The sequence below is a fragment of the Polypterus senegalus genome, chromosome 1, assembly GCF_016835505.1.
Source record: "Polypterus senegalus isolate Bchr_013 chromosome 1, ASM1683550v1, whole genome shotgun sequence".
Taxonomy (NCBI): domain Eukaryota; kingdom Metazoa; phylum Chordata; class Cladistia; order Polypteriformes; family Polypteridae; genus Polypterus; species Polypterus senegalus.
Window position 1 is genome coordinate 177,990,890 of NC_053154.1, and position 26,483 is coordinate 178,017,372.

General features: G+C 36.9%; 1 protein-coding gene across 1 annotated transcript in view; it reads left to right on the forward strand.

The window, feature by feature from the left end:
* Positions 1–26,483, forward strand: part of ddb1 (damage-specific DNA binding protein 1) — a 209,292-nt gene that overhangs the window by 111,400 nt on the left and 71,409 nt on the right. Inside the window, exon 16 of the mRNA XM_039763642.1 lies at positions 13,082–13,289. Within this exon, the coding sequence (XP_039619576.1) occupies positions 13,082–13,289 (208 nt within the window). The remainder of the gene's footprint in view (positions 1–13,081; positions 13,290–26,483) is intronic.

Below are 26,483 nucleotides of genomic sequence, written 5' to 3' on the forward strand. Positions count from 1 at the left end.
CACCTGGGGAATGCATTAAAAGTGCTCACTAAGTGCTGTGTCTGCGAACAAATCTCTCAGACAGTTTAGCACGTCTAAGTATGATTTAAGTATTTTTTTGGTTTGTAGAATTGTTGTGTGTCTTGGGATTCTTTGGGTTACAAAAAGTGTGCCATCACAGAAAAAGGTTGGAAAACACTGCTCTACTACACTTTTGCTCCTGACATGCAAAAGAAGATATCCATAGTTGCTACCTCACTTAAAAACTAACACCATTTATTTCTTGGAAGGTTATGTTACATTCTTTGCATAAATTAGCAATGATACAGCAACTGGAATAATGTGTAGGAATAATGATTACATTTCTGTTTTGTAGAAATATTGTCACTAGATTAGGGCATTCAGCACTGTAAGCTACTTGGCAGACCGGCGAGTTAAATGCAGAGGTACTAGAACAGGGTGTGACGATGCGGGTCTTGCTCCATGCTCCCTTTTGGGAGCTCTTGAACCCAACACCGTTGGTAATGTAACTGGGTGAGCTGGACAATGAGAACACAAAGCGAAGCAAGGGGATAGGTGCAAAGTGCGAACAGTGCTTTTATTTAAACAACAAAACCAGTTTCCAAATAAATAGTGCAGTATAATCAAAATGTCCATAAATAAATAATCCATTAAAAACAAGTGAAATGTGGAGTTTAAAATGCAATAAATAAATTCACCTAAAACGTAGGTTAAAATACTGGCTGGAAGCAATCTCTTCTTTAAAAGAAAAAACACACTACCTTACTTCAGCATTATGTGATACAAATACATAGGTGTTTGCTAGTCTAGACATAATGACATGACTTTTGGTTTGAAATGAGGAATAATTTGAGACATTGTCTAGCCCTCTATAATACGAGTGAAACACCAGCATCTGTGATAGAATTTCATTCTAGACGAACTAATAAAAAAGTCTCAATAGCCACAAGCTTATTTTTACTTTTTATTAATTTTTTTTAACACGGCTAAATTATCACTGATTTGCATACATGTATAACGTTAAAGTGTGCGTGTTTACAAAAAATACATGCAAAGAAATGTAAGCCTATTTCTGAGCAGAAAACTTTCCTTACTTTTTAGTGTTGTAAGGAAATCACAAATTCAGTGAGGGTGCAGCAGAGTATTGCTCATTCTAATTAAAAAGATAGGAGGAAGGTGGAAAAGCAAAAGTTCCAGACTTTTTAGCTATCAGACATCAACTGGCTTTTGTATTACCTTAAAGAAGATGCAGTAATATTCAAGCACTGCTGCAGCAAGCATGCTTTAGTCGGTAAAACAGATTTTGTAGCAAAATTACACAGTTTCAAACGTGAAAGTCAAACAGCACACTCCCAATCATAAATGACATGCAGCAAGCTGCGGCAGTGTTTTGGCCGCAAGCAAATGTGTTAAAGAATCTGCAGTGATGAAACGTTTCCAGACACAAAAAGACAAATGATAATGCCAAACAATATAAACTTTCAGTTAAAATGAACTCGTAATATTACATAGCTAAGGCAGAACAAAGTTTAACACAAATTTTACCACTTGTTTTGTTACCAAAGGAGAATAGTCTGGAGATTTTCTTAAAACAATGTTTGTTGAGGTAATTTAAAACATTACTACAGGTTCACCAATACTAAATAATAGTCATGATGGTCGAACAGATTCTTCAGTGGTCGAATATTGTGGTTGTCAGAGAGTTACATGATTCATTGACAATAAAACATCTCTTTCACAGAAACCAAGAAAAACGTAACTTAAATTTCATGTTTAATTTTGAAGTGCCTGTTTAGTGTGATTCTGAATACATAAGCCATATTGCGAGAAGTTCATTTGTTGAAAACTGTAGTGTTTTTAAGGAACTTTTGTGTGTGTGTGTGTGTGTGTATTCATTGCCGAATCAGAGCCAGAAGTGCTAAAGTGTTTTGTTTCTGTTTATTACTGTTTATGTTCAATGTATTATCTAAATGTTGTATTAAAACATCTATTTTGTTTAAAATATCAACAACTAGTTCATTTTTTAAAGAATACATTTCTGAAAATTGGATCCAGAAAACGGTTATGAAAATAATCCGTCTCAACACAAGTAAAAGCTTTGGGGCAGCCACCCATATATTGTTCCTGGCTGCAATAGGGTATCTGCAGAATAGCACTCGTGTTATCGAGTTCCAAACTGAAATTGAGTTATTTTTGAGAATATGGAGGCTTTAAAGGCCAAGACCGGAAGTGATGTTCTTCTTGGCACCGGAACTGGAAGTGACGTCTTCAGGGTTGAATCCGGCAGGTATTCCTGTGTTTGGTCTACAGAGACAATAGAAGAAGGTTTAACACATCCCTTCACTCCCTGGCTTGGCATGGAATTACCCTCACTTGGTCCATACAGCTTCCTCCTATTCACGTGTGTGACACCATTTGGTCAAAAGTTTAATTTCATGCATGTATGTGTTTAATTTCAAATAATTTTTTTTACAGCCCGCCTAATCGATTTAAGTAACAAAATAATCGCAAGATTTATCAATTATGAAAATAATTATTTGTTGCCCTTGATTACCACAGCATTTCAACAATATTTATTTTCAATTTTCAGTAAGGACTTCAGTGTGTACCATTTGAATTAAATTGGCTTGTATGGAATACAAATAACTATCTTTAACATAACATATCTTTATTTAATAAAAAATAAAAGTAGGCCTATTGCGTTAACATTTTAAGTAAAAGAAAAGCAAACCATCTGAATAAAACTAAAAAAGTGCATGGTCTCATCAGAAAATGTTTTTTTTTTTTTATGTTGCCCCAAAATATTGCTACTTTAATTGAATATTCAGTTGCACGCTACCAGGCTGTAAATGAATGTGAGAGGACTCTGATGGACCTGTCATAGTAGGCTCTTAGGTCATTGATTTTATGTACCCTCACTTTCGATTGCAGCAGATATGTTTGTGCAAACAATCCATGTTTTCTCTCATATTGGCGCTTCACGTTGCTACATGAACATATATTGGTTCATCTATTCATCTTTGAAAATTCCGTTTTCTATGTCTGCCTTCCTTTATTTTGAATTTTTTTTCATTCAGAACAAGCTCTTCTCCCCGTCACTCTTTTGTTTTTATTTCCTTCTGCGGCATCCGCAAGTTTTATACCTGCAATGTAGCAATCACATTGATTTGCTCATCGTTAAATGACACGAATAGACACATTCCCCTGAAGAAGGAGAAAAAAAAGAAAGATTGCTGCATAAATGTAATTAGTTATTCTCGTTCATTTATCAGAAATACGTCATGGCCTGGATAGTGCAGTCACTCAGTCCGGGTCCACTACTTGGTGATGCCTGTATTGGAGACTTATTTTGGTTTTAGTGCCACATTAAGATAACTTATTTAGCACTTATGTGATAAGGCATTGATTTGATCTTTTTATACAGAGTGCAGCAGAAATAACTCCCACATTTTGAAAAATCACTGTGGGGTCCCCAAAGCAGGTAGAGGGGTGCGGTCCGTTCCGTTAGGTACGGTACATAATAAAGTTTTCAGTCGTCACCATGCCGTGGTCGGGTGAGCATCGAGGCTTTGTAGTGGAGGCTTTTTTCAAAAATGGCGAATCTGTAGCTGCAACGCAGAGGGGAGTTTCGCACGCAGTTCAGTTTATGTGCTAATGAAAGTGTTCCAGACCGGAAAATTATTTTGCTGTGGGTTCAAAGAGTAAGGGCAACAGGATCTGCACTGAAGAGAAAAGCACCCAGACGTCCCAAAAATGTGAGAACACTCGAAAACATCACTGCAGTGAGGGCTTCGATTGAACTGTCTCCAATGCGTTTAGCACGTAAACATGCCTCAGCTCTTCGGATTTTGGAAAGAACCTTGAGGCAAATTTTGCATACTGACCTTCATTTACACCCATACAAGATTATGATTGGTCAGGAATTGTCTCCAGCAGATTGGGGAGGACGTATGGATTGCTGTAATGGGATCCTCACAGCTGTGCCTCCCACTGGCATTCTGTGGAGTAGCGATGAAGCTCATTTCCACCTTTCTGGCACAGTGAACAAACAAAATTTTCGCTACTGGGCTCCTAAACACCCTTGAGAACTCCATGCACGACCTCTTCACAGCCCAAAAATGACCGTTTGGTATGCTGTGTCATCTATAGGCGTCATTGGGCCTTACTTTTTTGAAGAGGGTGGAGTCATAGTCACTGTGAATTCCAATCAATACTGCGACATGTTGGAGAATTTTCTGTGCCCGAAAATTGAAGAGTATGGGGAAGAACACAACCTAGAGGACTTCTGGTTCCAACAGGTTGGAGCTATGGCCCATACAGCACGTCGTCCACATGAAATTTTGCAGGAGATGTTCCTGGGTCGAGTATTCTTCTTACGCGAGGCAGTTGCATGGCCACCATGCTCGCCTGATTTAAGCCCCTGTGACTTTTTTTCTGTGGGGGTACCTCAAGGCTGAGGTTTTCAAACATCATCCTCAGTCCTTGGACCAACTCAAGGAGGCTATTCAAGAAGAAATTGCAGGAATTTTGCCCGACATGCTAGTGAGAGTGATGGAAAACTTCCAAGAACGGCTCCAAATGTGTATCAACTGTCAAGGCCACCATTTGGACAATATAATTTTTAAAACTTAAAGTAAAAAAACTTTTTTATATCTACATTTGAAAAGTAAAAAGTTTTTGGTGATACCTTCGTAGCATTTTTTTTTTTTCAATCAATTCAAAATGTGGGAGTTATTTCTGCCGCACCCTGAAACATGAATTGGGAATAAAAAGAGCACAACGTATGGTGTATTGCTGTGAACCGTGTATTATGAAATGTTAAAACTTTAAATGAAAATGATATTTCATAAAACTATTAGCATGTAAATATGGTACTGTAATAAAAAATACTGTCATTCTTTAGGTATATACAACTTCTTAGTATTACTGTTTCGTAAAAAAAATTACATGAAAATGCCACCCTGACCAAAGCACTGCCTGAGCTGTTTACTTCTTGGCCAGCCCTGGATGCGACAGTTATTGTTAAGGTGTTAAACCAGCCACATTAATCGTAAAAATGAATGTGTTAACTTTCCCAGGTATAAAAAATAGTAAAAGTTAATTTACTTAGAAAAAAGACAATCGTGTTCCTTTTCACTATCTTAACTGGTGTGTCTTAACATGATTTCTAACCTTATTTTTTAACTAAAATTAAACGTGCCATTTGTATGAAATTGAATTAAACCAGTTAGTGAGTCAACATGAGCTAAATGTTTTTTGTAAATGTAGCAGATGTATGTCCACTATTTTTTTTTTAAATTGTTTGAGCATGCTTCACGCGAATTTCTGATTTATGACCAATTTTTGAAGATACATATTATTTTAATGTTTAGTATCAGATCTAATTAACATGTATAACTAATTATTGTATATACTTCCTAGATCTTAGTAATTCTCATTGGATTTGCTGTGTATGAGTTCTCTGTTTTTTACATTATGATTGTGAATTGTAAAAAGTCAAAATCTGAATTCCCTTGTTGTTTAGGAGTTGTAACTTAATCTTAAGAAAACATTTTTTTTTCTTCCTGTGCATTTAATACAGACTATTTGCTGCTTATAGTCGTAGTTATTCTTATATTACCCTAAATAATGAAGTAGACATGGGTAAAGTTTTTTTTGTTTTTCAAAAGAAAAATGTCACTGTTTGTTTGAACTTTTATTTTTAGCTGAGAAAAATAATAATAATTTACTTAATATAGAAGCTAGACAAATATTAAAATACTTACCTTAGTGTTTTGTCTTCCATATTTGTGATTGATGGAAAGTATAAAGTTGCACTGCCTCCAATTTTCCCATTTTACTGTATCTCTCTTTATTTCCTGCTGACATGCAGTTATATAAACATGTCTTAGCACAATTGTAAATCCCAACAGTGGTACAAACTGAGTTTGATGCTATGTATAATCATGCAGAGTGGACTAATCCATGAAACTATAAATTAACTTGACAGGTTCTGAATCATCTTTGGGTCATCATACTCCTAGATTATATATGTAACATTTCATAGATTTTTTGTAATTTAGTACAACCATAATTTAAGCTGTCTGGTTTGATGTCACTATAAAGAGTATGTGATGTTTTTTGATTATAAAGCGCTGCACCCATCACTTGCATATATATTTGGTGTGCCTGTATTTTTTCTTGTTTAATGATATGTTTAGTGTATGTAAAACAATTTGTTGTTTATGAAGTTCTTTAAATTAAAAACACATACATTTTCCACTTTGCTCAGTCTATCTCAGGAATGTGGATGGCTTCATCTAATCCTGGAGCAATACAGGAATAAGTGAGGAACCTGCTACTGTAACTTAATTGTTGCCCATTTACAAATGAAAATCACACTAAAACATAATGGAATAATAATTGACCTATTTTTGCTTAAAATCATATGTTATGATTTAGATTGATAAGTTATTAATTTGCAAAATGGATATTTGTTTTATGTAAGCCTGAAATAGTCATTCTGGTGAATATTTGGTTAGGGTTAGAAAATATATAGCTGCCATAGCAGTATTTATGCATCTTACCAACAGTACTATATATAAATTAGATTAGAAAACCTTTTTTAATCCCAAGGGTAAGTGCACTATTGGTCAAAATTTTCTTGGCAATTTGTCGAATGGAATAATCTTCGTTCTGCATGAAGTACAATAGACAGACATATTTCTTGAGAAAGCCGTTTTTATTTTGCCCATTTCTGAACACAGGACTGAGCTTTAGGAATGCCAGTACCTTGCAACCCAAGTAAACAGAATAACTGATTTCAATAGTACTAGCACAGTCAAACTTGAATGTGAATAATAAATTTAACATCAGCCATTTCAAGCATACCAACAACAAACACTAGTAGTAGCTTGGCTGTATTTTAAAATCAATTTAATGATACCTTATTTATTAAAGGTAACCAATTCTATCAATAACATGAACATTTATTGGTATGTCCAAGCTTCTGTCTAGCAGTGTAGATGAAATGTGCATTTTTTTTAGTTGGTTAATTTAGTTTATTAATTAATTTGTTCCACAAATGTGACATAATCTACTAAAACTTAATATTAAGACTTATAAATACTACTAACTTAAAACAACTCATAAGTTTAAACTAAGGATTTTGTAGACATAAATTTACCTTTAAATGAATCCTTTAACATTCCAAAATGTGTTTGGTTGCACAAGTTGCTTGATTACCTAGTACAAAATTGTTAATAGAAAGTCATCCCAAATCAAATAAAATGCCAGATAGGAGACTTAATGATATCTGTAATCGCTTTTCGATGTGAATGTATTGGGTTCACACCCAAAGTTATTTAAGATGATGAATAATAATATCATTCCTTGTCATATTCCTTTTCTTTGTGTAGTAATAATATTACCTTGTAGATTCCAATGCTGATGATATATTTACTGTACAGGTATGATACTAGGCCTACATTATACATTTTAAAATGGCTGTTTTTCCCTAATATACTCTGCTTGATATTGTGAAATAATGAAAAGCAATACTTCTTTGATTTCATAAACCTTTAGCCAGGACTTTGAACTCTGTATAAAGTCTAATTTCTCTGCATGAGTGAAAACTTAACTTTTTTCCTCCTGACTTTACAGAAAATGGAAATGTACATTCTGTCTGTATATTCGTATATTTCCACTTTCTAGAGAACAATTAACACTATTTAAATGTTATCATGCCTAAGTTGTGGTGCATCTGAGTTGATAAAAAATATGTATTTGTGGCTCTTTTTTGCTGCTCTCAGAAGAGTGCAGCATACTTTATTTTTTCAATAATGTTTTATTTATCGCTTGATGTTCAACAGTGTTTGTGTCTATGGATGCTTTGATTGCTTTGATAATATACTGAGTATATTTCATGTACATTTGATGTGGTGACATCTGACTATCCTTTTCCCCATGCTCAGAATCAGGATGACTTTTATTTGTCAGTGTTTAATATGCAAAAATTTAACTTGGTAGCTTTGGAGCTGCTTATAACATAACATAACACAACATAAGATATTATATGAATAACATCAGGTAAACAGTTACAGAGTAGTGCAGCTATAGTGGAAATGTGCATTTGTGTGCACATGCACACAACATACATGTGTATATACAAGCAGTCCCCGGGTTACGTACGAGATAGGGACTGTAGGTTTGTACTTAAGTTGAATTTGTATGTAAGTCGGAACAGGTACATTATTTTAATAAATGCTATTGTAGACCGACGGTAACCAAGTGCTCTGCCAATGAATGATGGAGTTTCACCCCTCTCTGACCTTTTTATTATTTCTACTTTATTTTCAATGGTGATGGTTTTTCTCTGTTCTTTACTGTATCACCAGCACTTGCATCAGATTTGTGTTTCAGAGACATTCTTGAAGGGTGAAGACAAAAGGTTAAGATGAGTTCCTCTGCCCAGCGCTATACACGCTATCACAGCAGGAAGGCACCCGTCAGCTCGTCTGATGTACTGACAGGAGACAACTTCCTGCTTACTATTGAGAATGACTGTGGGTGACGAGGGGGGGTTCATCACTCACCCCCCACACAGTCACCTCCTCTACAGTATGCTGCCTGCAGTGTCTGTCCACCGAGAACGAACACGGTGCAGCCAAAGGCAGGTAGTGAATCGCCCAAACCAAGTTCAACAGGCAGTCATCTGAGGCACACTACAATGCTACCCCCGCTGCCCCGTTCACCCTAAATGGCCTCCGTTCAGCTACAACCGGGTCACCACTTGCAGCATTACCAGCCGTGTGTGCTGGGCAGGCAGTGAAATGCCCCCTCCGCTCCATCCAGCTAGCGTCCAGTCAGGAGCAGTAGCTGCGGCGGCGTAGTGGGTGGGCAGTGAACCATCATCCTGCACACAAGCGATAGCTGTGGTCCCGGTGACTATGGACCACGGGTCACTGCTTGCCGCCGGGAGCTGCCCGAAGGACACTACACTGCGCGAGCAGCGAAATCGCCCCCCTCCAGCCACCGCTTGCAGCATCCCCAGGCCAAAGATGACAGAGCGGCAGTTACTGAGGCGCATGCGTTACAGCTTTGGCCTTGTTCGTAAGTCGTAGGTCAGATGTCCGTTACCTGGGGACTACCTATATTGTACTTGCATACATGCGTAGACACACACTCGCGCTCTTCATATAGTACACACCTACACTCATGGTGTCTGAGCTGCCTTGTTGTTTAAAACTTTGCACTTCCACAGACCACTTACAATTTGTGTCACAAGAATGTATGTAATAAAACTGAAACTAGAAGCTAAAGTCTTCCTTTGCTCACCAATGATGTGTTAAGTAAGATGATGTATTTAAATTGCATTTTCATCCCCCCACTACCAGACTATTCAATAGATAAATGAGTTGTGACAATTTAATTGCTCGAATGTACCTATAGAAAGAATGTGTGTGCATTTGTGCCCTAGCAGCTACCTTCACCTTTGAAGTAACATCCTTTTGCAGCTATGCATTCAGTTAGACAATGTTTCCATTGCTGGAAACATTCCTGGAACTCATTTCTCGAATACATTTGAGTTCTTTTGTTATGTTACATTGGATGTCAGAAATGTCTGAAAATCATTGTCTTTTCATGACATTTTTTTATTTTTGAAAAAGATGGGAATCACAAGGGGCTCAGTCATATGTATAGAGTGGATGATCCAATTTGGTAATTGATTTCTTAGCCAAGAATTTGTGAACACTGAGATCATTATGGCTTAGGGCATTGTCATGATGGTTGATCCATTTCTGGCATCATCATTCACACTTTCCCTGTTTTGAATCTCTTCTGCTATTCAAAGACTCTTTTTCATAGTATCCTCAGTATATGCCACTTTTAACTACTCCAAAATTTCAGTAACACCTTTACTGAATTTCACACAGAAATCGATATTATATGTTTCTTCAAATTTCTATTACTCAGTTTTATGCCAAAACCCCACTACAGACTTATACTGCTTTTGAAACTGCTCACACACATGCACTAGTTGAAACGTGTTCAGACACGCATAGGCATGTGATTCTGCTTGCATCGTCACATGGGCAACACTACATGATCGTTCTGGGAGTGCCCCACCTCATATCTGATGTTCAACAGTGACTTTGAATACATGGACCAACAATTTATTTTCTTTTTTTCCCCAGTCATGATTTAGTGCTAGCATCAGATACCCCTTCCTCTGTATCATTAGCTCTGCAATTAGGAAAATACATCTGGTAGTATTCATGTATGAGTCTTCTTAATACTTGGCAGAGTGAAGTTGAAAAAGACTAGCATTCTGAATTTTCCCATATTAATTTCTGGATTCCCCACAAAAATGTTTTCTGTCCTGAAAAATAAAATGCAGATAAAAAATTGCAACGATTGTCATTTTCCTCTTCTTCAAGAATCCCAAACATCCTTGAATTGTTCCTCTATAAAGTGTGTTTGGGATCTTTTGACCTTTTCCTTCAGAGACTTGAATTTTCTTGTCACCTGATATCAGGTATCTTTTATAATTTATTTAATTTTTTCACTTGTAACTGTGGTCTGGTTGGTTGAGATATCAGAAATAGGAAACAGCGATAATTTATTTGCAACATTGTTTGTCATTAAACTCTACTTATAGTTGATTTTAAACTGTCCTGCTCCTTCCCTTATTTCACATTTAATGTAATCCTGTATGTGTTTTACACTTTGTACCATATACTTTTAATGACTGTAGTTTCATATCTGCTAGTGGTGGTTTAACATTTTCTTGTATAAACATTTTTGTAATTTAAATTGTTTTTTACAGTGTTAAATTTACCCATTTACACAGTTTTTGTATTCTGTATTGCAGTCTTAATCACAAAGAACACACTGTGTTGAAAGATGGTGTTGGTAATACAAGTCTATTGTTCTCACATTCAATGACTACATCAATTTCCTTTGTTTTTGAATGGTTTTAGTTTTAGAAGGTCAAGTTGTTTTTTTCCTGGAATTCCTTCTTTTCGTGTCTTTGGTATTATGTGTTCATTGTTAGTACCAATCTGCAGTGGTACTTGATTAGAAATAAAATATATTTATTTTGTTGGGAACACGTCGCTCACAAACATTTTTGGGACATACAGATGATGCTAATGTATTTACTTTGTAATTTTTTTGATACAGTGCTTTTTTTATGACGTCTCATTGATGCTAAAAGGAAGCATCCTAAAAAGAAATAGTTTTTTATTGTTTTGAATAGTGTTGCTGCTTCACGTATTTGAAACCTGCTTCAGTTTACTGTTACTGTGCTTATTATTTTGAGTTTCTTATATACAAATGGGCTTCTTAGGATACTTTAGTGCCCCTCACTTAGAATAAAAACTCTGATTACTATTATTTTTTTTTTGTGGTAGTGTTTCTGTTCTCCCCTTTTACACTATCTGTTTATGTAGACCTTAACAGAACTCCTCAAATCCCATTCTCTTACAACATTGTCAAATACTGTAGTTCTACTCTTTTCCCATCTATAACCCCAGGCATGGCATTTAGAGTACCAGAACAGGCTGGAGAGAAAGTCACACATGTATTCTAGATACACATTTTTTTATCTTCAAATGGTAAAATTAGTACCATATACAAAAAGTAAGTAGAATGTGGCTTTGACAACCACAGGACCTGACAGTGCTAGGCATATAGTTTTAGACGGGCACATAAACTTGTAGTTACACTTGTTTCTCTCTGGTCAGCTCTCTTCAGGTTATAATTTGGTTAACTCTCTTCTTAGCCAGCTAGTTGTTTCCATAGGGCTAGACAGGTCTGATTATTGTCACAGAGAGAGATGGTCTTCTCAAGATGGAGAGGGCCTACAGTCTGCAGCCTCCTCTTATTACAACTCTTGCCCCTGATACATCAGTGAAACAGGTCAAGCACAATCTTACCTTCAGCTTTATCCATATTTTTAGCCGTTTTATATGATGCATAAATATACAGTAGTTTCAGACAAACCCATAAGAAAGGATAAATGGTTAGTTAAGTCATAATACTGGCCCAGATGATGCTCTTCTTGTCAGTAAGATTTTTAGGGTAGCAACAACCGGCTTATCCAGCTTCATTGTACTTTAAAATTAAGTATTTAAACATTTATGTAAACATTTGTACTGTTAGACGTTGTCTAATATACTGTATGTCCTTTTGAGTTGGCATAAGTGGGGCTGGCATTCTGTATGCTTTCTGCCTTTAAACCCAGTGCTACCTTGGTAGACCTGTACTCCTCACAGTCTTGTAACTTACAAAGATGGTAAAGATATATACTATGATGTTAAAGCTTTTTACTGTCTTTGAAAAAAGAATGGTTTATGGTGCTGTGTATTTCATTCTATATGCATTTAAAGCTAGTCTTCTGCTAGTTGTGATACAGTAACTAGATGAGCCCTTTTAAGGTTGTAGAGTAATTATAGGTGCATTTAAAGTTGTTAATTGCTGTGAGATCTCTGATTTTGTCTAGTTCATTATACTTTAGTTAGTTATCTGCTTATGACTATGTAGAGAGTAAATCAAAATTGAGCACAATAAAACAATTATATTTGAAACACTGTGCTTTAGTACGTCATTCCGGTAGAGAATTTTTATAGGTTAGTAACTGCTTTAGATTAACGTTTATGACTATGTGATCTTACATCCCTTGTTAAAAAGCTATATATCTCTGTTCCATCCCAAACTACTAGACATTTCTGCAAGATGTCTTATACTGTAAACTGATTACAAAATGCAAGCCCAGGGCTCTTAATGGTAGAAAGTGAATTTGCTTTTTATATCCACAATGGTATTTAATTACTAGTTAGGCATAATTATAGTTTAGAGGTCTTTGGAATGTTATTCACTGGTAATGAGGTTAATATTATTCATTAATGCTATTCATGCATTATTTTAAGGTTCTTGTCACTCTCTGACAAAGGGTACAATTAATTCAACATATGCATTGACTGCTTAAATGTATTTTAATTTTCCTTTGTTTTTGTCATTAGTTTTGCTATATTTTTATTGTCTTTGCTCTATCATAATATGGTTTGAGTTGCTGATTTTGTGTTATTAATACTTGAAGGTTTGCTGAGTGACAGGAAGAAAGTCACTCTGGGAACACAGCCCACTGTGCTGCGCACCTTCCGTTCCCTCTCCACTACAAATGTGTTTGCCTGCTCAGATAGGCCCACTGTGATCTACAGCAGCAACCATAAGCTGGTCTTCTCCAATGTTAACCTTAAGGAGGTCAACTACATGTGCCCACTTAACTCTGAAGGATACCCTGACAGGTATATCACCTTGCCTTTGTTCTATATGAAGTAGATTATCATGAAAAAGTTTCACCAATCTGTTTTTTTATTAAATAGTATAATTAAGTTTCTTTTAAGTAATCTTAATTTTGCTGTTCTTATTTTTATTACCCAGATTTATATATTTGTTATCTTTATGAAGCTGGTAACTGACTTTTTCTGTCCAGAGTATCAGTAGAATTAGACCAGTGCCATATGCTTTCAAATGTCGAAATTCGTATACATGTTCCTGCTTGATTATCTTAAGAACAGAGGTACATATACATATTGCATTCCAACTCACCTGATGTCTTTGTCTTTGCCATTTGCATCCACTGAACTACATATGCATCCATACTCTCAGGTGTAGAAGTTGGTGTCTATTTTTATCACTTAAAAACATTTAGTACATTTCTCTTGCTGAACTTATTCATGTTTATTCTTATTATGTCATACTATTAGGCAAAAGGTTAATGTTCTTTAATATAGTGGCAAGTGGCAGTACCCATTTTTGAGTTTATTTTAAGATAATATTAAATAGTATTTTGAAATTGTGGGTGTTCAAGCTAGTCCTAAATAATGCATTTAAAAGAATCAAGTCCTAAAGAATGCAATTAAGAGTTCATTTGATGTTTGGATATGAAGTAATTAATCTATCATGGTTAAAACAGCCTATTATTCCTTAGCCACTGTTTTGGAAAATTAAATTATTGTAATACAATTTAGTACTTTAAACCTCCATACCAAGATGTCTGTGAAATAATTAGTAGGTTGTTTAAATACCACAAACCCCACCCCCAAATTACTGCTTTTTTTATAAAGAAAACAAAGTATATGGTACATAATGATTACTTGAACAATACTTTATAAAACAGCATTAAATAAACCACTATTAGGTTAATGAAAGAAAATAGACTGGATGTCAATTGCATCTCTCAAGAGTTGTCCATTCTTACTGTATTTTCTCTGCACATTGATACAGGATTGAGAAACCGTTTTGACCATACTCAATGATAATAGATTGTAACATTATGGAACAATGATTGCATGAGCAAAGAACCCAAAGTAATTACTGCAGTAGCTCATGGATCAAAATTTATGTTAATGCACATTTTCTGTCGAATGCACACCCTTTTGAGTATATGTGTAATTTACTGATACAGTTTTAATTATACCGTTACAGTATTTGAAATGGAGCAAGCAACTTTCTTGCAGCCAGTTACAGTGGTGTGAAAAACTATTTGCCCCCTTCCTGATTTCTTATTCTTTTGCATGTTTGTCACACAAAATGTTTCTGATCATCAAAACATTTAACCATTAGTCAAATATAACACAAGTAAACACAAAATGCAGTTTTTAAATGATGGTTTTTTATTATTTAGGAAGAAAAAAAATCCAAACCTACATGGCCCTGTGTGAAAAAGTAATTGCCCCCTTGTTAAAAAATAACCTAACTGTGGTGTATCACACTTGAGTTGAATTTCCGTAGCCACCCCCAGGCCTGATTACTGCCACACCTGTTTCAATCAAGAAATCACTTAAATAGGAGCTGCCTGACACAGAGAAGTAGACCAAAAGCACTTCAAAAGCTAGACCTCATGCCAAGATCCAAAGAAATTCAGGAACAAATGAGAACAGAAGTAATTGAGATCTATCAGTCTGGTAAAGGTTATAAAGCCATTTCTAAAGCTTTGGGACTCCAGCGAACCACAGTGAGAGCCATTATCCACAAATGGCAAAAACATGGAACAGTGGTGAACCTTCCCTGGAGTGGCCGGCTGACCAAAATTACCCCAAGAGCGCAGAGACTCATCCAAGAGGTCACAAAAGACCCCAAGACAACGTCTAAAGAACTGCAGGCCTCACTTGCCTCAATTAAGGTCAGTGTTCACGACTCCACCATAAGAAAGAGACTGGGCAAAAACGGCCTGCATGGCAGATTTCCAAGACGCAAACCACTGTTAAGCAAAAAGAACACTAGGGCTCGTCTCAATTTTGCTAAGAAACATCTCAATGATTGCCAAGACTTTTGGGAAAATACCTTGTGGACTGATGAGACAAAAGTTGAACTTTTTGGAAGGCAAATGTCCCATTACATCTGGCGTAAAAGGAACACAGCATTTCAGAAAAAGAACATCATACCAACAGTAAAATATGGTGGTGGTAGTGTGATGGTCTGGGGTTGTTTTGCTGCTTCAGGACCTGGAAGGCTTGCTGTGATAGATGGAATCATGAATTCTACTGTCTACCAAAAAATCCTGATGGAGAATGTCCGGCCATCTGTTCGTCAACTCAAGCTGAAGCGATCTTGGGTGCTGCAACAGGACAATGACCCAAAACACACCAGCAAATCCACCTCTGAATGGCTGAAGAAAAACAAAATGAAGAGTTTGGAGTGGCCTAGTCAAAGTCCTCACCTGAATCCAATTGAGATGCTATGGCATGACCTTAAAAAGGCGGTTCATGCTAGAAAACCCTCAAATAAAGCTGAATTTCAACAATTCTGCAAAGATGAGTGGGCCAGAATTCCTCCAGAGTGCTGTAAAAGACTCATTGCAAGTTATCGCAAACGCTTGATTGCAGTTATTGCTGCTAAGGGTGGCCCAGCCAGTTATTAGGTTCAGGGGGCAATTACCTTTTCACACAGGGCCATGTAGGTTTGGATTTTTTTTTCTCCCTAAATAATAAAAACCATCATTTAAAAACTGCATTTTGTGTTTACTTGTGTTATATTTGACTAATGGTTAAATGTGTTTGATGATCAGAAACATTTTGTGTGATAAACAGGCAAAAGAATAAGAAATCAGGAAGGGGGCAAATATTTTTTCACACCACTGTATATACATTTACTATTACAGAAAATTGATTCATGCTCTTAATGGGAGTTGGTTTTGGGAGCAGCCGCTACTCCTATCGGGTATAATCTCAAACTCAATACTGATGGGACATCATACCACTGAAGTGCACTTTCTTCCATATACCCAGCTATAGCAACTTCAAAGCTGCCTGTTGACCTGATAGTCTATTTTGGACTGTAAACTCCAAGACTCTAATGGGAGGAACCATGCAAATTCTGCATTTCTGCCCTGTTGACCCAACACCAAACAGCAGTCTAATATATTGTGTTTGGTGTTATGACATAGTTTTACATATAGTGCCTAACAGGAGTATTCCGTCCTTTGACCAATTATTCAGTTTTACTGAATTACACTTAAGTGAGATTGGTCTGTATAATACACATTGCAGCATGTTTTTATTTTTCGTTGGAAGACAGCAATTGATGCTTGGCGTGCTGTTTTTGGTAGAATTTAAATTTGTAATTTCAGTACACATGGATTACAGTAATGGTGCTAAACTGAGTTGAAAACAAGTTCTAAAATTACACAGTGCTGTAAGTGTGATTCTACAGCTTTACCATTTTACAATGAATTTACGGTGTCTTAAATTTCAGAGAACCACAGAGGTTTATCAAGCTCTTCTGCATGGGGAGTTTTGAGCTGTAGTATTGTGTTGCGAAAATGCTGTTTATTTATTTGTTGTGCTATCATCTTATTAACCACCAATTTCATCATAATGGGAACATGACCTGATTTGTTCTGTTTATTTTGTAGTTACAATTTTTAAGTTTCAAATGTGAGCCAGGTCATCTCTGTAGATTGCCTCATTTGTAGATTTGACATAATTTTAATTGGTTCTATATATCTTAGTAACCTGCTGTGATGCTCTTCTAGTCTGCAGTCTTTTTATGTGAAATGTATAAGATATTTTGTTCTTTTAAAACTACATTAAATATTTTCCAGAGTGTTACCATAGAAATCTCTGGGAAGACATGCATCTCTAAGAAAATACTCATATGTGTGAAAATGTATTTTATAAAGTTTTCATCAGCAGATTAGTTAAATTGCCATTGGTAATTTGGTTTTATGGAGAATAATAATCTGCATGCCAATGTAATAGGAGCATGTTCGTAGATAACAATAATTTTGTACTTGCAAGATGGTATCAAGTTGTTTTCGTGTTTTGTTTTATTTTTTTATTTTAAATCACTTTAGTGATTTTCTAATATTTAAAAAAGAGTATTCTCTTGAATTTGCATACAGAAATGTTCTTGAGACAGAGAGATTGAGGTATTGCTGCCACAGTTTTGGATGTTATAGTTGCAGAGGTGGAAGTCCAGGCTTAGTCTGTATTTACAAGGAAGTGTACTATGGGTGATAGAGCCTTCTATGTCATGTCTGCAGCCTTATGGAGCACTCTTTTTGGAATCTTAGTGATGTCAAGTCACTATTAGGTGTTTTTTTTTTTTATAAAAGCTGTAATACATATCAAGTTTCTTTTGTAGAACCTTTTGTTTGGCAACCAGGCATTATCATTTGTTTGCTGAAACTGAACATATGGTTGACATTTTGAACAGCCCATATTTGGAGTAATTAAGATGCTGTGGAATTAATGTATACGTCAGATGGCTTCACCTGCTACAGCATTTAAATCTAAAGTGTTATTACTTACAATGTCAATTCCAGCTTTGTACACACCGATTCTTTTTGTCATGTTGTTTGTTCAAACCTAGCCAATGAGGATTGGAGTGGTATAATTCAGTTTTTTGAGCAATCATTGATAAAAGTTTTCAAAGTTTAAAGTAAAAGATGGATATTTTCAAAAGACTTGTGGAAAACGTCCTTCATTTACTTTATGTACATTGAATATGATTCCATCAATCTGTTTTGTAAACTTGCTTTCATGTAATGCTGTGCACCAGTATAAGAAATTTGACTTCTTAAACAAGCCTAAACTATCAGAGTTGGATTTGGTAAACCATCCCTGGACCCAACAAAGTGATAGTTTTCCTAATTTTGGCATAAATCCCCAGATTTCTACCATATAAGCAACAGATTCTTTACGGCAGGGGTCTTAAACTCCTGGCCTGCAGGCCATTTCCGGTCCCCGTCCCTTTCCCACCAGCCCATTTATGACGTCAACAAAATAATGCAATCCGGCCCGTGAACAGTACATTTATTTAACTATTTTCGCCTACTTCCTTCGTTTACTCGTTTAAGTCCAAACTAGTTTAAAAATAATAATTTTAAATTAAAAAATAATTTCACATTAATGTAAATCTGTCAGTTCTGTCAATTGGTGCAGATGTGCAGTTTTTAATAAAAAGAAAGCAAGTTAATTTTTTTTTTTTTGTAATTCATTTGCTTGGTTGTTAATAAAAAAGATGTCTCTTTCCAACCCATAAAGAAAGGTGAATGCTGAACACAGCCAATTTCATGAAAGATTGACATTACAGTATTGTTTTTTTGGAATTCAGTGGAAATGCCACCTGTCTTATATGTTAAGAAGAATATACTGTAATCTCATTAATCGTCATTACTCGACTAAACATGGAGAATAGTATGAATAGTATCAGGGAGACGAGAGGGAAAAACCATCTAAGCAGCTACACAAAGGCCTGAAATTACAGCAAAGTCTTTCACAAAGCAAAGAAGGATACTGATGGTGCCGTGGAAGCAAGTTATGTGGTAAGTGAGTTAATCGCTAAGGCAGGAAAGCCATTCACTGAAGGGCTGTTTCTTAAGGACTGTATGTTAAAAGTCGCTGAAATATTGTGTCCAGAAAGACAGGCTTGTTCAAAAAATCACACTTACAGCAAACACCATGGCAGAGTGAATAGGCAAGTTATCAAATGACATTTATGATCAGTTAGCTAAAGTTTTTACTGCATACGTGGCGCTTGACGAAAGCACCGACAACACTGACGCTGCTGAACTAGTGATTTTCATTAATATATCAGCTTCTGTGAACAAACTAGTACACACACCACTTATGGTGAGGTGCACTGGCTCAGCATGGGAAATTTCCTGAAGAGATTTTTTGTGTTGAGAACAGAGGTGAAAAAATCCATGGCAGAATGGATGTTCCTGAGTTGGAAGATCCACAATGGCTCATGGACTTTGCTTTCTTAGTGGATATTACATAGGAGCGGAAACGTGCTAAACTTAAAGTTTTTAGTTCCTGATCAGCTCATCACAGAGCTTAAGAAAGTGTGAAAGCCTTTACCACAAAGTTGAAAATACGGAAAACGCAGCTTTCTGCCAAAAATTTCACACCTTTCCCAACATTTAGATCTCTTGTGGAGGATGGCATTGCATTCAGGAGTGATACATATACATCTACTATTGAAAACCTACTGCTGGAATTTGATCACCGTTTTGCTGACTTCAGTTCTCACTGCAGCACGTTCCAGCTGTTTGCAGACCCCTTTTCAGCTGATGTGGAGAGTGTTCCAAGTTTGTTCCAAATGGAACTTATTGACTTGCAGTGCAATAATGAGCTAAAATCTAAGTTCAGGGAGGCACAGGGAAAAACAGACTTGACTGCACAGTTTCTGAGAGAATTACTTCCATCCTTTCCAGAGCTGTCCAAAATGTTCTGTCAGGTAATGGTAATATGCCTTTTTGGAAGCACATTTGTGTGTGAAACTTTTCTCAACTATGATCTTTAATAAATGCAAGTACAGGTGTAGGTTTACTGATGCTAATCTTGAAGCTGTACTCCGAGTTTCCACTGTAAACTCCATTAGAGCAAATGTGGCAAGGCTGTATGAGCAGAAATGCTGCTAGGTTTCTGGACAGAAACAGAATTTGAGTTTATTCATATTCAGGTATCGCATGTGTTAGGTTAATGCAAAGTTTTTTTTTAATTTATTTAAGTGAATTTAATGAAAAAGGGATTGCACATTTAAAAGTAATGTATTTAGCGTACAGTTTGCATTTTGAAAAAAATGTTAGTAATGAAAATAAAAATAATTTTTTTTGTAATTGAACATACATGTGGCCCTGTATAACATGACAATACCAGCAATGGTCCGAAGCCAATTTGGCTTTGAGATCCCTACTTTACAGGTTGCAAAAATTATTAGTAATTTAAACATTTTTAACAAACCCTAGTGTATGGGTGCAGCAGTGGTAGTGATGTTGTCTAATAATAAGCAGACAGGGGTTTGCCTTCTGGGTGATCCCTGCATGAAATTTGCATGTTCTTCCATTTTCCATGTGGGTTTCCTACCTTTGGCCCAATGCTTTGCTGGGATATGCTCCAGCTTTGCCACAACCCTGCTTGGATTAAGTGGGTTTGGAAATGAATGGATGAATGTAAGTACAGTGCCATATATTTTATTCAATTCATCATAAATATATATAACATACAGTTAATGTCCTATAATTGAAAATATGTAACAATCTCAAAAATATTTTAATGTAAAAAATAAACAAAAAAAACAGCAGACAATTGTGGTTGCTCTTATCTGTTTTACATTCTTTTTTTATAAAATTTATTTAGCAGCCTTTCTCTTATTTTTTTATTGGGTTTCTAAAATATTAATCCTTTATCTTGTATTCAGATATAAAGAAATAATTATTTCTAGCAAAATATATTGGTGCTGGTTAATTTTATTAACATTGCAGAACTTTGAAGAAACAATCAAAAAGAAGTAAAGAAATATATCAAAAGAATGCTGATTTTACTTGTTAGTTATGAAAGTCCCCGAGTGTCTGTGTATTGTTCTGTATAATGTCATTGTAAGTGTCTTATCACAACTGTAGTGCCAAACATATTTTCGTTAGTTTCATCCTGGCGGACTTTTTCCTGGATCCTGTTCCAGATAGTATGTCTTACATTTTGACACACTTCAAAGGGCTTCCAGAGCATAGTCGTATTGTAGTGGCTGAAGGTTCTTTGGGATTTTTTCACTCTTTTTACTGTATGGTTGTCTTTCTATGCTAAAGGACACTTCTAACTTTCCTGTTAAAGTTCACACCCGGCTTAAAACACACACTTGCACAGTGGTTGGGCGTTAATGCTGTTTTTTTTTTCAGCCAGGAAGTGCAGTCAACAAGAACGCTGCTTACATTTTACTTGAATTGTAAATCCGACTAGTGATTTTCAGGTTATACACTGAACTGCCGATTATGCATAATGAGCAAAAGCTGGCCATTTCCAATCCACTGCTGAAAAACTGCTGAATCTTTAAAGTGTTTTACTGGAGACAAGGGGCCAAAAATGGTGGCAAAATCTTGAAAATGGTGGCCAGTGGCAACTGTTAGCATCAAACCCTGCATTATAGCAAATCTTACTTTTTTTTCTCTCTAACTGTGTTTTTCTTCACTAAAGATCATGTACAGTTAGGTCTAGAAATATTTGGACAGAGACAACTTTTTTCTAATTTTGGTTCTGTACATTACCACAATGAATTTTAAATGAAACAACTCAGATGCAGTTGAAGTGCAGACTTTCAGCTTTAATTCAGTGGGTTGAACAAAAAGATTGCATATAAATATGAGGCAACAAAAGCATTAAAATGATTGCATAAAAATGAAAGGCAACTAAAGCATTTTTTAACACAACCCTTCATTTCAGGGGCTCAAAAGTAATTGGACAGTTTAAATAACTGGAAATAAAATGTTCATTTCTAATACTTGGTTGAAAACCCTTTGCTGGCAATGACAGCCTGAAGTCTTGAACTCATGAACATCACCAAATGCTGGGTTTCCTCCTTTTTAATGCTCTGCCAGGCCTTTTCTGCAGCGGCTTTCAGTTGCTGTTTGTTTGTGGGCCTTTCTGTCAGCAGTTTAGTCTTCAACAGGCAAGTGAAATGCATGCTCAATTGGGTTAAGATCAGGTGACTGACTTGGCCATTCAAGAATTTTCCACTTCTTTGCTTTAATAAACTCCTGGGTTGTTTTGGCTGTATGTTTTGGGTCATTATCCATCTGTATCATGAAACGCTGTCCAATCAATTTGACTGCATTTAGCTGGATTTGAGCAGATAGTATGTCTCTGAACACCTTAGAATTCATTCGGCTGCTTCTGTCCTGTTTCACATCGTCAATAAACACTAGTGTCCCAGTCCCACTGGCAGCCATGCACACCCAAGCCATCACACTGCCTCCATCGTGTTTTACAGATGATGTGGTATGCTTTGGATAATGAGCTGTTCCACGCCTTCTCCATACTTTTTTCTTACCATCATTCTGGTAGAGGTTGATCTTGGTTTCATCTGTCCAAAGAATGTTTTTCCAGAACTGTGCTGGCTTTTTTTAGATGTTCTTTAGCAAAGTCCAACCTAGCCTTTCTATTCTTGAGGCTTATGAGTGGCTTCCACCTGCAGTGCACCCTCTATATTTACAGTGCATCCGGAAAGTATTCACAGCGCATCACTTTTTCCACATTTTGTTATGTTACAGCCTTATTCCAAAATGGATTAAATTCATTTTTTTCCTCAGAATTCTACACACAACACCCCATAATGACAATGTGAAAAAAATTTACTTGAGGTTTTTGCAAATTTATTAAAAATAAAAAAACTGAGAAATCACATGTACATAAGTATTCACAGCTTTTGTTCAATACTTTGTCGATGCACCTTTGGCAACGATTACAGCCTCAAGTCTTTTTGAATATGATGCCACAAGCTTGGCACAGCTATCCTTGGCCACTTTCGCCCATTCCTCTTTGCAGCACCTCTCAAGCTCCATCAGGTTGGATGGGAAGCATCAGTGCACAGCCATTTTAAGATCTCTAGAGAATTGGACAATTCTCAATTGGATTCAAGTCTGGGCTCTGGCTTGGCCACTCAAGGACATTCACAGAGTGTCCTGAAGCCACTCCTTTGATATCTTGGCTGTGTGCTTAGGGTCATTGTCCTGCTGAAAGATGATCCGTTGCCCTAGTCTGAGGTCAAGAGCACTCTGGAGCAGGTTTTCATCCAGGATGTGTCTGTACATTGCTGCAGTCATCTTTCCCTTTATCCTGACTAGCCTCCCAGTTCCTGCCACTGAAAAACTTCCCCACAGCATGATGCTGCCACCACCATGCTTTACTGTAGGGATGGTATTGGCCAGGTGATGAGCAGTGCCTGGTTTCCTCCAAAAGTGACGCCTGGCATTCACACCAAAGAGTGCAATCTTTGTCTCATCAGACCAGAGAATTTTGTTTCTCATGGTCTGAGAGTCCTTCAGGTGCCTTTTGGCAAACTCCAGGCGGGCTGCCATGTGCCTTTTACTAAGGAGTGGCTTCCTTCTGGCCACTCTACCATACAGGCCTGATTGGTGGATTGCTGCAGAGATGGTTGTCCTTCTGGAAGGTTCTCCTATCTCCACAAGCGACCTCTGGAGCTCTGACAGAATGATCATCGGGTTCTTGGTCACCTCCCTGACTAAGGCCCTTCTTCCCCGATCGCTCAGTTTAGATGGCCGACCAGCTCTAGGATGGGTCCTGGTGGTTTCGAACTTCTTCCACTTACGAATGATGGAGGCCACTGTGCTCATTGGGACCTTCAAAGCAGCAGAAATTTTTCTGTAACCTTCCCCAGATTTGTGCCTCAAGACAAACCTGTCTCGGAGGTCTACAGACAATTCCTTTGACTTCATGCTTGGTTTGTGCTCTGACATGAACTGTCAACTCTGGGACCTTATATAGACAGGTGTGTACCTTTCCAAATCATGTCCAATCAACTGAATGTACCACAGGTGAACTCCAATTAAGCTGCAGAAACATCTCAAGGATGATCAGGGGAAACAGGATGCACCTGAGCTCAATTTTGAGCTTCATGGCAAAGGCTATGAATACTTATGTACATGTGCTTTCTCAATTTTTTTTTATTTTTCATAAATTTGCAAAAATCTCAAACTTTTTTCACGCTGTCAGTATGGGGTGTTGTGTGTAGAATTCTGAGGAAAAAAATGAATTCAATCCATTTTGGAATAAGGCTGTAACATAAAACAATGTGGAAAAAGTGATGCGCTGTGAATACTTTCCGGATGCACTGTACTTTCATGCAGTCTTCTCTTTATGGTAGACTTGGATATCGATACGCCTACCCCCTGGAGAGTGTTGTTCACTTGGTTGGCTATTGTGAAGGGGTTTCTCTTCACCATGGAAATGATTCCGCGATCATCCACCACTGTTGTCTTCCATGGACGTCCAGGTCTTTTTGCGTTGCTGATTTCACCAGTGCTTGCTTTCTTTCTCACGATATACCAAACTGTAGATTTTGCCACTCGTAATATTGTAGCAATTTCTCGGATGAGTTTTTTCTGTTTTCGCAGCTTAAGGATGGCTTCTTTCACCTACGTGGAGAGCTTCTTTGACCGCATGTTGTCTGTTCACAGCAAAATCTTCCACATGCAAGCACCACACCTCAAATCATCTCCAGGGTTCTCATGTATAAATGGTGCATACGCACAGAAATGTTGCGTAAGAACGTTTCCACGTTAAAATCGAGATGTATAAAACCTACACTTGGCGTAAAGCCACGCACATTTCCATGGTACCTTATACCCTGTCATACGCAAGTTCTCCGCTCGGTTTTTGTAGACTGGCGGCACCCAGCGTCAAAGCAGTGCTTCTGTTCCTGTGTGGTTATCCTTTCTTATCCTGACGCGGCTTTATAAATACACTGAAATTAACTGCATATTGTTTTAGTGTAATGCATCTGATTGTAATTAACCTGTAACAATATAATGGTCCAGGGAATAGCCAAAGTATTCCAAATACCATAACTGCTTTAGCATTGTTACTCTCACTGCACCTTCTTCTTCTTTCAGCTCCTCCCATTAGGAGTTGCCACAGCGGATCATCTTTTTCCATATTACTCTCACTGCACCACTCGGAGTATTTATATCACTGTATCTGAGTGGGTAATCACAGCAGCAGCTGATCGGAAAGAGAATCGGTATACAGCATCAAGCACACGCTGCCTCAGCCATGGCAAAACGTTTCAAAGCCTTTCCTGTATGGACCTTGCGGTTCAGAAACAGTTTCATCCCTAGAACTATAAGCGCACTCAATCAATTGCTCCTTGTGGAACTGTTTGTACTTAGAAGTATAATTACCCCACTGTAAACTTGCACTACAGTTATAATATTGCACAACTCTGCGCATATTTACATATGATGACAATATCATTTTTAAGATGAAATGCAGCAAAATATGTTGATTATATTATACAGATAAAACTTTAACTTCATTGAAATAATCTGTATTGTTAATAATTAAACATGTGAGGACCCGGTGCCGCAGCGCTAGGAAGTTCACGTATTGTTCCTGCCTCGTGCTGTATATTTACTGAGGCTGGTGCGACACTGGAAGGATAGAAGGATAGAATAATTAAACACGTATAATGAAGATATTTCAGTATTCCTTAAAAGTTTTGAAGAATTGTCGTCGTAAGCTTCCAGATGGCTTAACGTCTATTACAGAGCTGATTGTGTGGCGATTGGGTATTTGGAGAAAGAAAAGTAACGACAGGAATTGGAGGTTAGTACATTTGAAAGAGACAGTACTGCTACAATAAATTATTTCATTGAAGGTCGCGCATGGCGCAGCAGCATCTTGTGTGAGACATGAACAATCACTGTGCTATCGTGTTCCCATGTTTAATAACATGCTTTCATTCCAGTCATCATGAAAATGATATCGCGTATACATCTCAGTATATTAATTATTCAGAGAGCTGTAATATCACGAATGTAATAGATTCTGTGTCCTGTTGAAGAAGGAGAAAGAACGGAAGCACGTTGTGATTCACCACATAGAGCACATAGAAGATCAAATACAAAACAAAGCATTTAACATGCTACTTTAGTTACAATGGGATTTGAGAAACTAGTAAATTAAATGATTTTAAGCTGAAGTTTATGATATTCTACTTTAATGACAAAATAAACTACGTGATTAAACTTGAAATTTCGAGATTAAAGTTGACATTTCGTGCTTTTTTTTCCCACTGCGTGCCTATTTTTTTTGTCTGTACCCTAATAAGCTTTCATATGACACTCAGACAGTGGACTATGACTCACCTTTTCACAGCGACTTTTATATGTGACTTCTTTTTTTTATTTTGGCACAGTGTGACTTTGTGAATTTAAGCTTTCAAGTTTCTCCAACACGCTATGTCACTCGATCAACTTCCTTTTGTTGATTATACCACTGTTTAAATCAACAAATAGTATGTTTTTCCTTTGCCTCCACTTGGTATTTGCTGAAATTCTTATATTTTCCCCCTTGCTTTTCCCATTGTCTTTTCACAGAACGCTGAGCTTAAGGGCTATTTATATTGATTTGCATATTCAAAGAGGCATAATTCTGGGAGCAGTTGGGACGGGACAGCAAACACGTGAACGAGCGTTA